This window comes from Acanthisitta chloris, unplaced genomic scaffold (genome assembly GCF_000695815.1).
Source record: "Acanthisitta chloris isolate BGI_N310 unplaced genomic scaffold, ASM69581v1 scaffold9444, whole genome shotgun sequence".
NCBI classification, from domain to species: Eukaryota; Metazoa; Chordata; class Aves; order Passeriformes; family Acanthisittidae; genus Acanthisitta; species Acanthisitta chloris.
The window spans coordinates 14,281-27,639 of NW_008670949.1; the positions used below are offsets into that span (position 1 = coordinate 14,281).

General features: G+C 40.3%; 1 protein-coding gene across 1 annotated transcript in view; it reads right to left on the reverse strand.

Annotated features, from left to right (window-relative positions):
- Nucleotides 1-1,067: 1,067 nt before the first annotated feature.
- COLEC12 (collectin sub-family member 12) overlaps nt 1,068-13,359 on the reverse strand; it is a gene marked incomplete at its 5' end in the record, with an annotated part of 85,224 nt that continues 72,932 nt past the window's right edge. Inside the window, 7 exons of the mRNA XM_009073895.1 lie at nt 1,068-1,193; nt 2,397-2,542; nt 4,242-4,351; nt 5,107-5,243; nt 5,852-6,340; nt 7,776-8,822; nt 11,266-11,364. Coding sequence (XP_009072143.1) covers nt 1,174-1,193; nt 2,397-2,542; nt 4,242-4,351; nt 5,107-5,243; nt 5,852-6,340; nt 7,776-8,822; nt 11,266-11,364 — 2,048 coding nt within the window. The remainder of the gene's footprint in view (nt 1,194-2,396; nt 2,543-4,241; nt 4,352-5,106; nt 5,244-5,851; nt 6,341-7,775; nt 8,823-11,265; nt 11,365-13,359) is intronic.

Genomic DNA, 13,359 nt, shown 5'->3' on the forward strand with positions numbered 1-13,359 from the left:
TTAAAAGTTGGTGATTTACTTCTGTGGCATTTTCTCATGAGTGGCAGGAATGTAGGACAGCAGGATGGCAGGCAGGCAGCAAGCAGGAAAGCAGTCAGGCTGAAAAAAAAGGAAGGTGGGCAGGAAGGAAGGAAGGAAAGAAAAGCTTTTATTAGCATGGTGAAAGAAGGAAGGAAGGAAGGAAGGAAGGAAGGAAGGAAGGAAGGAAGGAAGGAAGGAAGGAAGGAAGGAAGGAAGGAAGGAAGGAAGGAAGGAAGGAAGGAAGGAAGGAAGGAAGGAAGGAAGGAAGGAAGGAAGGAAGGAAAAGCTGTTATTAGCTTGTTCTTTGCATAGTACCCCGATGGAACACTGGCTGTAATCAGAGCTACAATGAGTATCCAGTACTTAGTCAACTTAATTGTTACACACACGGACGAGACTGCATATAGTAAGGAAAACACTATCTAAACATCTGCTTTAAAAGTTATTTAACCAGAACAAATCATCTGGGAAAGTACAAATATTTCTAACTGGAAAAATATTTCTCTATAGCTGAGCTAGGCCTGACAGCAAACATTAATGAATTATTAGTACCTTTATTGTTTTCTTTGGCCCCTGTGCACTATATTTGTAAAAAAAGAAGTCAGTAAAAAAGAGAACAATTGTAAAAAGCAAATATTTTGTACAAAAATACAAAGTTTTAAAAGCTCTTAAAAGTATATTCCATATTATTGATAAGAGTTGGACTATATATATATATTTATATAAAATCTATATATTCGTGTATCTGTATAATTTTCCTACATTTGGGATTTTAGCAAATGAAACAGCTGTTTACACAGTTGCTTTATATGTTTTTCTATACGAATGACCAACAGTCTTACTCAGAATGTCTTTTCTCAGAAGGCACAAGTTTCTTATGTATGTGGTTACTGGCTGGGGAGAAAATCTATAACAGAATTAGTCCAACGGTATTTCCTGGTGCTGTGGGTTGAAAGGCCTTGAATAATTGCAGGAAGTTGGAGAAGAGTTGCTGTTGAATTCCTTTATGTTTTTAAACCAGTTTTCAGTGCTTGCTTTTTTCTTCTTTTTTTTTTTTAATATTTAATTTTGGAAGTCAATGTTGCTCTCTCCCAAATTTTCTTCTTTACATAAATTTCCATAATATGTAGGTATCTGTAAAGTCACAGCCTATTACACTCCAAATACTTGCCCTATGGTATGAGACAAAAAAAGAAAAACAAAGAGAAAAAAAATATCCTGTAAAAAGCCTGTGAAGTTTAAACAAATTTCCAAAAACAAAACTTACAGAGATACAGGTTTGTAAAAAATATAAGCAGAGTCCTATTCAGATCCTGTAAGTCCTGGAGGATAAATATTTGTAAACAAATAAGTTTTCCTAAAATAACAAATGTATTTTTACATTTGGGCAAATTACATTGTTACTTACACACTGTCCTTCACTCTGAACATCCAAAGAGAGTTATACACACACAAAGCTTGTTCAGCACTTCATTTTGTTTTGTTTTGCTTTGTTTTAGGGGCATTTCTATGGATGGGATGCAATTTTGGCTCTAGCTGACACTTAGGTCTGCCGTCACTGAAATTCAGCCGACAGGTTTCCAGCTGGAGCAGCCAGGCACCCTTGGCAAAGCAATGTTTAAACAGGTTGCCTGGAGAAGATAATGTTTCAGGCAGAACTCCATCTTGAACACAACCAACACCAAGATCTGTGACGATGGGGAGCTGTGCTCTAAGCAGCCATGTGAACCACCTGCCCTCTGCTACTGCAGCAATGCCTGTATCAACAGAAAGAGCTGCCCTGTGGCAATCATCTGGGTGGCTGCTGGGACACATCAGCAGTTTATGAGTCCTTCACTCCAGCTGCAATAGATGAGTTGCTTTTGGTCTGTGGACTCAGCTTCTCAGTCTTATGGGACATATCCTGGCAGTGATGAGAATTTTAAGACCTTAGCAGTCACCAAGTGCATCCTGTTGCACAAACTTTCAAAACAGAGTCTTTGTGCATTCTGATGAGTGGTCCCTGAGCCATCCTAAGGCAGCTTTCCCCCTTGTCTGGCCATTGAACCTATAAAAATAGCTTCCAGTGTGGTTAGGGTCTGGAGCATGTGCCAAATCATGCCTGAAATTTCAGGCATGTTTAAAGTCCACAGGAGATGGTAAGATGCAGAGCATGACATGGCTAGGAGGCTTCTCTCTCTGAGTGCAGTAAAACCAGCACCTGCATCCCACAGAGTACTACAAAAGTGCATGTTGGGCTGGATCTGAGCAGAAGGGCTCCACGTGCACTTCTCATCAAGGCACTGCCATAGCATTTAGCCTGGATCTTCTCACCTCTAGCTGTGGGACATTTATTAAGGATAGGGTGAAATAATCAAACCAAGTGCCATGCTTACCTTTGTCCATGTCTTTTTCACAAATGAAATTGTTAACATCTTCACAGTAGAAGTCATTCCAGAGCCCAGCGTAAATCAACCCGGCACAATCTTCCCCTGGCCCGTGCCCATGACTCCAGTTATCAGGCTGCCCAGTTTTCCAGTTTCTTTCAACCAAAAAGCAAGAGATATGATTGCACAACACAGCACACATGACAGTTTTTCACCACAAGAAATTAACGAAAACATCATGAGATCTGTTCTGAACGGGAAATACGCATTGAAACAAACAATACTTGACTCTTGCTGAAAATGGAAAACAGATGTATTGCAGAGAAGGGAATCTATTCAGCCTCAGGCTGCCAAAACTCAGAGACCTAAATTTAGACCCATGAACTTTATTTTAGTTTCTGAATGTACATGCACACACAGTGGGAGTGCTCCATGCTCCATGTGCATTGCTCCAAGCCTGCAAAACCTGCACACCACGTTCCTGCCAGCAGATGGGACTGAGAAGAGCCCACGGGCTCGTAGGTACTGCCAAGAGGGCAACACCCTGCCCTCACTCACTGCAAAGGCACTCAGCCCTCTGACCGCACTGAGATGGGCATCTTGGAAGGAACAGCAAAGATATATGTGTTTTAGGGACACATGCTCAGATGGGAGGGGATTTTTTTTGACTTATAAGGAATGTACATAGTATATATACACACATAATTCAAGATCATTAGCTTTGATGGTGAAACTGAACACGTCACGTAAAAAATCTTGTATCAAGTGTTTCCCCATCCTATTTTTGTTTAATGAGTGCGAAATGCTTCCAACCTCAGGACTTAAAAGCTCCATTTTCCTGAAGAAACAGGTTGTTGAAGGGAACTTGTGATTCCTGGCTGACACAATCCATGCTCAGCTAAAAACATTCCTGCCTGACACACAGCATCCAACCAGGCACCTGGGAGGACACACAGCATTCCAGAAGTAATGAAATACTTTGGAAATCACTAACTGACAGCTCTAAGGTTACAATTGAACACCTAAAACCATCATGTAGTGGAAACCTATTGAAAGCAGCACCTGAAGTAGGAATCAGTCACAGTGCTGCTGTAAAGAGAAAGAAAGCTGAAAACACAGAGGGAGAAAAAATGGGAAAATATTATGGCTCATTGGAAATGCATCTGACTTTTTCTATGTTTTTCATCTAAATGAACACCAGTGAGACCACAGCTAATCATTTCATAACATCTGACTGACTGTGGCCTATTTTTCTGAAGCACAGCATGGTCAACTCTATAAACTCTTTAGTCTACTCCTCAGTATTAAAAATTTGAGTGGTTGCAATCTGTTCCATTTAGGACAAATTAGGTGTAGCCCTAGGATTCCTGGAGAGCTGCCAATTCAGTTCTCAGCTGGCCAAAACATAGACACCCTCATTTCATGCATTTTCCTTATGTTTAATGCTTTCCACTTGGATTAGGGCTTTATCTAAAGACTGGTCATTTTTTATCAGAACGAGTACTCTATTTATAGCCAGTTGTAATGCAAATAAGGAAAATTCAAACCAAGACAGCAAAACTCTCTGTGCTTTCCATCTCAACTTTGTAATAAAAGTCAAGAGCAAACATTTTGGCAAGAAACTCTGCTCTGTGTAGTTATGTGATTCTTTCATTCAACATTCAGTTTTCTTCCTGGCAAGGAAAGAAAGCCTTGTGCATGGAGAAGGGAGAGAGGAAAAAAAAAGTTCAAGAACACCCTCAGTCACAGATTAAATAACTGGCATCTACAACCATCTGGATCCATTGCATAATTTCTAGATGCTGCTTTTGGAAGTGTCAGCAAGAGTGGTAGCATTGTTTTTTATTTACATACGTGTAAACTGGTAAGGATCCATCCAGCCATCTCCATTCATTTTCCTTCTCTGAATCCGTTAGTCCAATCCAGAAGCTGCCTTTCCCAAAAATCTGCCTTTTTATCCATTGCTGTGAAAGAAAGATCTTAGTCCATAACACAGACAACTGTCTTTGGAGGCCATCAGCTACACTGGTTTCATGAGCATCTTATTATCAGACTTGGAAGGGCCAGAGAAATTTTTCTAACCTGAAGATATGTTTCAGGAGTTGACCTTGTGATCTCTTGCCCAAACTAGAATCCATTGCAGTGTTTGCATGTGAGGTCGAGACAGCTTGGCATGAAAATTAGGTTGACATAAAGTCACAGCTAACACCTTATACATACAAACTGAAAAAGCCACAGAGAGTAGGCACTTGTATCTTGACATCCCACTGCTCTGTTGAATAGTACTAAAAGTATAGTTAGGTTTATAGTCAGATTAAAAATGATTTTAACATTAATATGATTTAATACATGCATCTTAAGACTAGTGTGACCCAAAAATAAATTATATTCACTGATGCAAAAATACATTTTGGATAATATGCAAGGCATAATGGATTCCATCTTAAAAGGTTCAAAGATCCTACAATTCTCAGCAGCCTTTCTGACTGCTCTGTGCCCACCACCTTCAGGGTCAGCACCAGCTCTGCTCACGCTGCCCTTCTGCACATGGAGAAGCTGCTGATCAGGCAGAGGGTGGGCAAAATGCTAAAAAATAATCACTGTGCCTACTTCACTGTGTTTATTCGTGATGCTCTCAGCTCCCCACTTAATGTGTGATTTCCACATGTTAAACAACTTTGAACTCTCTCCTTGGAAAACAGAAAGAGAAGGTAATTACCTGCTCCTCTTTGTTGTTGATGATAACCAAGCGTGATGCCTTCTCTTCACAGAATAACTTTGCCTCTTCAAAAATTTCTCTTTCAATTGAAAAGTAGTAGCACTTTTCTGTATAGTTCTTCCAATGAGGAGAGCAACCTGTGATGTGAATTTTTTGTGTTAAGCCTGGTATTGGTAGCTCAACGAGCCAATAATAGGGCCAATAATAAGTGGTGGAACCCACATCCATCTACAACATGCAGCTACCTGAAGAACTTATAAATAGTTTGGGAATTTACTTATTAGGATCCTGACTCTGTAAAACCAAGTCTAAACTGTGTGATCAAGGGAATTATTTATTACTTACAATACTACTGCCTTTTGTTTAGCTGTAAACATTAACTTAAATCAGTTCCAGGTCATCAGAAGATGACCAATAGGTATGGCTTCACTTAACAGGGCTCTTTGTGCCCAGAGGAGCTGCAGATGCCCCATCCCTGGAAATGTTCAAGACCAGGTTGGATGGGGCTTTAAAAGCTGGTCTAATGGAAGGTGTCCCTGTTCATGGCAGTGGCGTTGGACCTAGATAGTCTTTAAGGTTCCTTCCAACCCAAACTATTCTGTGATTCTATGATGATTTTTTGAAACCCCAGAGGTTTAGTCTAAGGTAGTTAAAGTTATTTGAACCAGTAACTAGGAGGTGAGCACTGTCTGCTACATAGACTTGTATCTCAGTGGAAGATGCATGCAGTGTGTTGATAGCTTACCATTAGCCTCAGGTGCTGATGTAGGTTCACTCTGTAGTGCCATTGGCATCCCTGGACCTGGTGGCCCTGGTGGGCCAGGTAGGCCCTTTGGACCGGGCATCCCAGGGACTCCAGGTAGTCCAGGTAGTCCTCGAGGTCCTGGTACTCCTGGCTCTCCCACAGTTCCTTGCAGGCCTTGAAATCCTGGTGGGCCTTGAGGCCCAGGTGGACCATCTTTGCCTTGTGGACCTGGTGGCCCTGGATCTCCACTTGGTCCAGGCAGACCCGTCTTGCCAGGAGAACCTCTCTGACCTTTGGAGCCAGGTGATCCTCTTGAACCTTTCCCTCCTTTTTCTCCTGGTGGCCCAGCTGGCCCTGGTGGGCCCTTCTCACCTGCAGATCCTGGTGGTCCAGGCTCTCCTTTCTCTCCCTTTTGTCCTTTTAGGCCAGCAGGGCCAAGAGGACCTTGAGGGCCTCTCTCACCTTTAGGTCCCCTTGGACCAGGAGGGCCTGAAACAAGGTAAGCATGTAAAATAGGGGTATGTGCAGAAAACAAAACAAAATTCCTATGTGGGGTCCTTGTTTAATATATCTCAGACCAGTGACAGTGGATATTTAGCAAGACATAAACCAGGTTAAGACCTACTTCCAGCAGTGCTTGCAACAGTACATCTGCTTCCCGGGTCCTATACACCACTGCTCTTTCCTCAATCTTCATGCAACACAGGATACAGAAGAAAATAAGCTTATGCACCTTGTCATATGAACTGGACAGTGACACCATGCCCCTAGGTGACCAGCCAAGGCATCAGTGCCTGCAAGACACACTCCGTGCCATTGATGCACATGGTCCTGCGTGTTGATGGTCCTGTTCCCTCACTCTGCCACCCTCCCTTTTCCTTCTAGTCTCATCTCTCTGTTCTTAGACCCCAGGAGTCTTTGTCCTAACCCAGTTGCTGCTCTGTCAATAATGGGATGTCAAGAAGAGGAAAAACAATGGATAGTCAGCAATAGGCCAACTGTGGGAAAGACCAGAAGTACTAGTTGCTAACTGGCCAGCTATAATAGAACAGAGAACAATACCCACAACAGGAAATGGCAATACTATGACAGCAATAAACAACAAAACAATTTTGGATTCCAATTATGGATGAGCAAATTCCTTGTCAATACCTACTTCCCCCAGTGTCTCCACAACCAATCTACATAATTTAAACTCCTCCAGAGATAAATTCCCAAACTATAATCATTTAGGTCTGGTTAAAATGACAAAGGTTAAGATTACTGACATGTAATCTTGGATCTAATTCACCCTTACTTTATTTGGAGCAATGGATTTATATTTGTGATTAGTGTTTTAGGCCTGACTGGTTCCCATCAGGTTGGAAATATGAGCGTTCTTTTCATTTGGGATAATATTTGGCTGGGAGAAACCTCCTAAACCTGATGCCATTTATTTCTGGAGAAAATAAAATATCCCAGGATTAAAAACTAAGTGAAGTAGGATGTTTTCTGGCAGACTAACAACTGGCTTAAAGTGAAATAGCAACTTGTTTTTCAGTAAGGGTGGACCTTTCTGGGAATAGTCCAACATATATTTTTTATCCATTTCCTGCTTAGTGGGGATTGGTTTCTTGAGGTTCCACACCTTCACTCACTTATTTTAGAAACTAAATCAAAAGCAGATCCAGTCAGTCAGACAGAGTAAAATTTTGCTAAGTCAGAACCTTCTTTCATAACATACCTATTCTAGCTATGTAAAGAAGGCATAGAAAAGCTAGTCAGGAAAATTCAAGCTACACATACATTTCCAAAGTTAAGGATTAGATAATGGAAAACTCCAAGACTCTGTACCAGCATTCACTAGTTTCCACACAACTAAAGAAGTAATGCAAGCAGGAATTCAGCACAGACCTTTATAGGCATCATTAGGGAAGCTGCATACCTTGTAGGATAGTGAAGTTCTTGATGAGTTGGCCATGTTTGGAATCTACCAGCTTCATTTCTTCCATGATTACTGACAAATTGGCAACTTCAACATCTAACCTTGACCTCATCAAATCCTGTTGCACCTTGAGAGATGCAGAGTCTAAGCGAATATTGGCTAGTGTGCTGTTCATAAAAATCAGTTCATCTGAATGTTTACTTAAGGTGTCTGTACAAGTTGTCCTGACCTCATTGAGATTGCTAGTCAGTGTCCGTAGATGACGAGCAGTGTAGCTGATGTTGCTAATGATACTGACTGTATCAGTTTCAAAGACCTGTAACCGTTCTTCCAGATGGCTGAATTTGGCAGCAGTTCTGTTTTCATATCCTTTATGCTGTTCCTGGAGATCCCTTAGATTTTGTTCGTTGGCTTGGGCAATTGTGGTGATGTTCTCCATTTGCCCACTGAAGGAGCTGAGCTGATTGTTCATGTCTTCAAGTGTATCATTGTTAGCTTTTGCCAATGCTGAGTTGTTGGCGGCCAAAGTCTGTAAATTTTGTACTTTCTCCTTAAGCCAGTCAGTGTCCTTCCGGGCTTGAAGGACAACCTGCTGCAGATTTTGAAAGTCATTCTTGATTCTTAGAATAGCCAAGCTTGTATCTTCCATTGACTTCTGCAGGACACTGATAAGATTTCTTTGCTGTATTTGAGTCAGGTTTAAGTTGTTCAGGTTCATGATGACCACATTATGAGAATGCACTTGATTTTGCAGGTTTGTTTGGATATTACTTGTGTCTTGTTGAAGATTGTTGATATAGCCAGTATATGCCTGAAGAGTCTTATTGACACTGATGATCATGAAAGAGTTACTATCTAAGGCACTTTTCATTTGGCTCTGTCTATCATCTAACGCATTTCCAGACTCTTGCAGCTTCTCCAGTGTATCTTTGTTTCTGGTAGTTTTCTCTGCAATGTCATGCAGCTGCTGACGAAGAGCCAGAATGTCAGATCTGAAGCTAGACAGTTCAGTGTTAGTATTCATGGCTTTTTGTCCAGCTTGGTCATCTGTTGTACAGGAAAAAAAATTGAAAGGTTTTAGGATGAGGGTTTTTTTAAACACAGTATAAAGCAGCACATTGTATTTTAAGTACACTGCGGTTGCCAAACTGTTCAATAGCACTTCTGTGCTATCTTTTTCAGAAAAGAGAAACCACTGAGCAAAGCTCTGTCACTAGACAGAGAAAAAAAGCAAAGAGGAATTGATGAAGATCTTGTGACTTGCACAGGAGAACAAAAAGGTGATTCTATCATCACATATAGGAAAAACTACAATTAGAAACAGGTAAGTATATGTAATCACCTAGTGCTGTATTCTGAATGAAAACTGAACGATAAACAGAATTCAAAACATTAAAGAGGTATCTGTAAGTGTATGTTCTGAAGTTACAACTGGATTTTGCTGAAAGCTCAGAAGTTTCTTTTAGCTGTTCATATTTTCTTCCTCCTTTTTGTGTCAGGTGGAATATCTTCATTGTGATTTAGTACATTTAGTTCCATTTTTTAAAATCTTGGGTTTAGTTTTAAAAAAGTTCTAATACTTTAAAATAACCTGGGTCAGTGACAAAAGCTTTGCCAGCAGGCTACTTCAGATATGTCAGGATATGATGTATTTCTGGTTTTCTCTCTAACATATTACTATTGCTTTTAATGGCAGTTATTTTGCTGTTATTGTTTCCTCATGTTCTGAGTTTGAGGAAGGCAAAACCTTTAATCACTGAGAAATGTCTCTGCTCTTGCTTACACTGCCCTACAGAATACTTCTGGAAGTTTGTCTGAGTATGATTAAGCATTTGAGGCTGCACAGCCTATCAGCCAGGACATAGAAACTAAGGAAATAAGCAGTCAACACTTGCTTTCAGGGAAGATTCCCTTTCTTGACCTCAATCACTTCACTCTCCTACTCACAGTCCATATATTTTTGTCCTCATCTAAGTGTAGCAATATTGATGAGTTACGCAGTCTGAAGTTCATTATTTCAGATGACTCCAAGAGAGAGCAGTATGGTTTTCATAAACTGCTGTGAATACAGCTGTGTATGGAGCTTTTGTCTGGTGTGTTTGGATGAGTCATGATGGTGAACATCAAATGGTGAGACTTCAGCCTGAAGTGTTTATGGAGTCTTTCATGGATGGACATCTTCCCGAGCACAGTTCCTCTCCCTGACACTTGTCTCACTCCAGGATCTTCTCAGCTCTGACTCTATGTTTACCTCTTGGCTATAGCTCCAATTATATTGTGTTCCTCATACAGCTCTGACAACTGCCAGGTCCACATACAGCTAATCCCTGAAGGCTGTTATGCTTCTGGCCCTGCAGTAGTTCTCTTACCTTTCTGTCTCCTATACACATTGCTCCAGAACTTTTGTAATTTCCTCCATGGTAAGTCCACTTGAATGGGAACTGATGGTCCTGAGCCATCCATCCAGCAGTGCGTAAAATGTGTGGGCATGAATGAATCAAAGGTGCTCCAAGTTGTGAAAATTCAATCAGCATAATATAATAACCCACATATAACCCAAAAGGTTGCACATGCTTTAAGGAGTTACATTTACTTCTGTATGTATGTCAGTAAAAGAAAATGTCCCCAAATTACCCCATGTCTTTGAATGAAATGCAGTGTGCAAATACTTCAGAAGGCAGCTCTTTTTCTGAGGGGAAAAAGTTGTAAAAATTTATGATCAAGCTGCAAGCAAGTAATTTTTCCTAGAAATACATGTCCCAATATATAGTTTATGAAGATAAACAAAATTTATTTCATGTGTATGTGCACATGAATATTTATATTAAAATAATCATATAAACTGTAAGTGTATGTATAACAAGAAAGGTAAAAATGTACACTCAGTGAGTAGAATGATTTTTTTACTTTCTGTCTTCCTGCAAATTGAGAACTTTGATAGGACATGGAAGACCTGAACTCATAACAACCTTTGTCCTGTATTCCCTGAGATGATTAAGAAACATTTTATGGGAGTAATCAACTTGCCTCAGACACAAGAATTTGAATAACTGATTATTTGTGCAACTCTTAAAATGGCTTTCAGTTTTGAAGCTTAATTGCTAAAACAGCACCAAGATGACTCGGGAACCGATTTTAATGTTACGTAGAATCTCTTGTGCTGTGGAAGAGCTTCTGCTATGTTTTACATGTCTGCCTCAAAAAAGATTCTCTCCTGAGGACAACCTTTAAGTGTCTGTTTATTTAAGTATAAATGATTTCAGAGTGACTTCAGTGGGAACTGTAAATTTTGAAGCATGCTTAAAATGCTGTCCTAAGTAGCGCCAATGTTAACTATTTTTAAGTGATTTCCCAAGCACTTGAGAAACTAGAGTAGATACGCTGTATCTTGTCATAGGCAGAGATTTCTTAGCCAAATCTCCTGATGCTATCTACCAGGAGAACACCCCAGAGCCATAATACAAAGAGACTTTATTTGTGCATAGATTACCTAATTTCTTTAGATCACTCTCCACCTCTGTGAGCTTTTCTGTATATCTTCTGTGGGACGTTTCCAGGCCACCTGTCACATTGTCCATTTTTTCTACAACTAGGGGAAAGAGAACAGTATGTTATGGAAACAAGAAAAGTGAAATTATTAAAAAGGTCTAGTAAACAATAAAACAAACAAAAAAATAACCACTACCATCAAGCAAAAAACAAAAAAAGAAAACACCTTACAGTTGCCTTTCTTGTCATTACACTCTGCTGTTGCTCTGTGAAATGTTGGAAGGATGAGCTCCTATTTGCTGGTGGGACTCAGAATTCTTCCAGTTCTTCAGTCTGCCAACAGTCCCTAAACACTTTTCTTGTCCATGAGCAATTTCTCTCCTGAATGAGGAAATCCCTCTTTGCGGGTTTTCCTCACAAACCAAGTTCTTTTAATAGCATTTCCATGCTCCAAGCACAATGCTTGTGTGGCAAAGGCAAACTGATTGCTAAAGGCTCAGCTGCATGAAAGAAGACTTCCTTTTACTTTGCTATGAGCATTTCTCCTTAAAAAGAATTTTATTTTTCTTGTGCCTTTTAATCATTAAAAATTGCCACCTGAATAGAAAACTTAGGACCAATACAGTAGTTTGAATATGCAATTAGTAAATGTTTTGGGATTTTTAACCATCTTGATAATGGTACAGATCACTCAAAATGGTCTTGAAATCATTCTGTTTCATTAAGATTGAAAGGATGGCTATTCACCAAGTGCAGATTTATGGCTGATGTGCTTTTTATTTTGTAATGTCTGAGTAATTTTCTTGTCACTGAGACAATTGATTATTTGATGGAAGTGATAAAGGAATGGAAAAAGTAGAGCAAGAAATAAAGAGCCTGGGGTGGCTTCCAGTGGCAAAAATTTGAAATGCTTGCAAGATTAGAGATAGCCTCTAGCTTTCACACCAAGGCTTGTCTAATAGCCTTTTGCATTCAAGCCAAACACAGGAGCAGAAATTTCTTCTCATCAAGAGATTATTAAACTGGGAGCAGAATGGGTTTGAAACAACTCTGGGAAAAGCTATGAGTTATTGTGCCAGCTCCCTCTTTCAAACAGAAGAAATAAGGTATTTCCCATGTCTTTAAGTTCTGTAAACCTGTGTGGGTAGAGGGTACCACTACCTCTTTTTGTCTCTGAGATGATTTGCAGCTAGGAAATAGTCTCATAGAAATTGCTGCTATGTAAAAATTTGGGGTTGTACTAGGAGTGAAATTTAAGGATTTTTTGCTGCTCACGAGAAACCACATGAATCCTAGACCTTTAAAGTGTAGCCCACCAAATACTCCTTTTTATTAACTTTTGCCTTTGTTTTTCTGATTCGGGACACCAGAATTACACAGCAGGCTTTTAGTGCTTCCCCAAATCGAACTGGAGAGAAAGAAGACCAAGGTTATCTCTGATGCAACAGCACTGAGGTGAATGGAGTTACAACACAGAAAGTCTCAGGGTTTTCAGAGAGATCAGACACCCTTTGGTGAATTACCTCTCTGGTCCTTTCTAGACTGCTAACAAGCCAGTAAAACAGACACTGTACTGTGCGTGCAAGGATAGTCAGAGTGTGGCTTTCTGCATTTGAGCTGATGACAGATTGCTTGCTAAATACCAGATCCAGGCTACAATAATTGCTTTAGTTTTTCAGAGAGACAGTTGCTCAACACCTTCTGCTTTAGAAAGCATTTTTCTCCTCGTGATAGCATTAATTTTTCACTAGGTCTTCTGCCCATTAAAGGTGTCAAAATGCTGTTATGCCATTTTTCCTAAGTGAAGCCAGAGCTGATTCTCTATCCTGCCCAGCTAGAGCCCAGCTCAGCTCAGGTCCTTCACTTACTTCTGACACTCCACTGATGCATGTACACACCTCTTCATCACATGCAGTGAGCGAGAGGACCATACTTGCCTTTTCCTTCTAGCTCTAGGCAGCTCTGTGTTTGGTCTGTGGTGTTCTGCTTCTTTTACAGATAGTCACCGTGAGGGACATGGCTTGCTCAGGGCACTTAGAAAGGACCTCATGAAATCATCTGGGTTTAAAAAGCAGGCCTAATTCAAGTGTTTCTG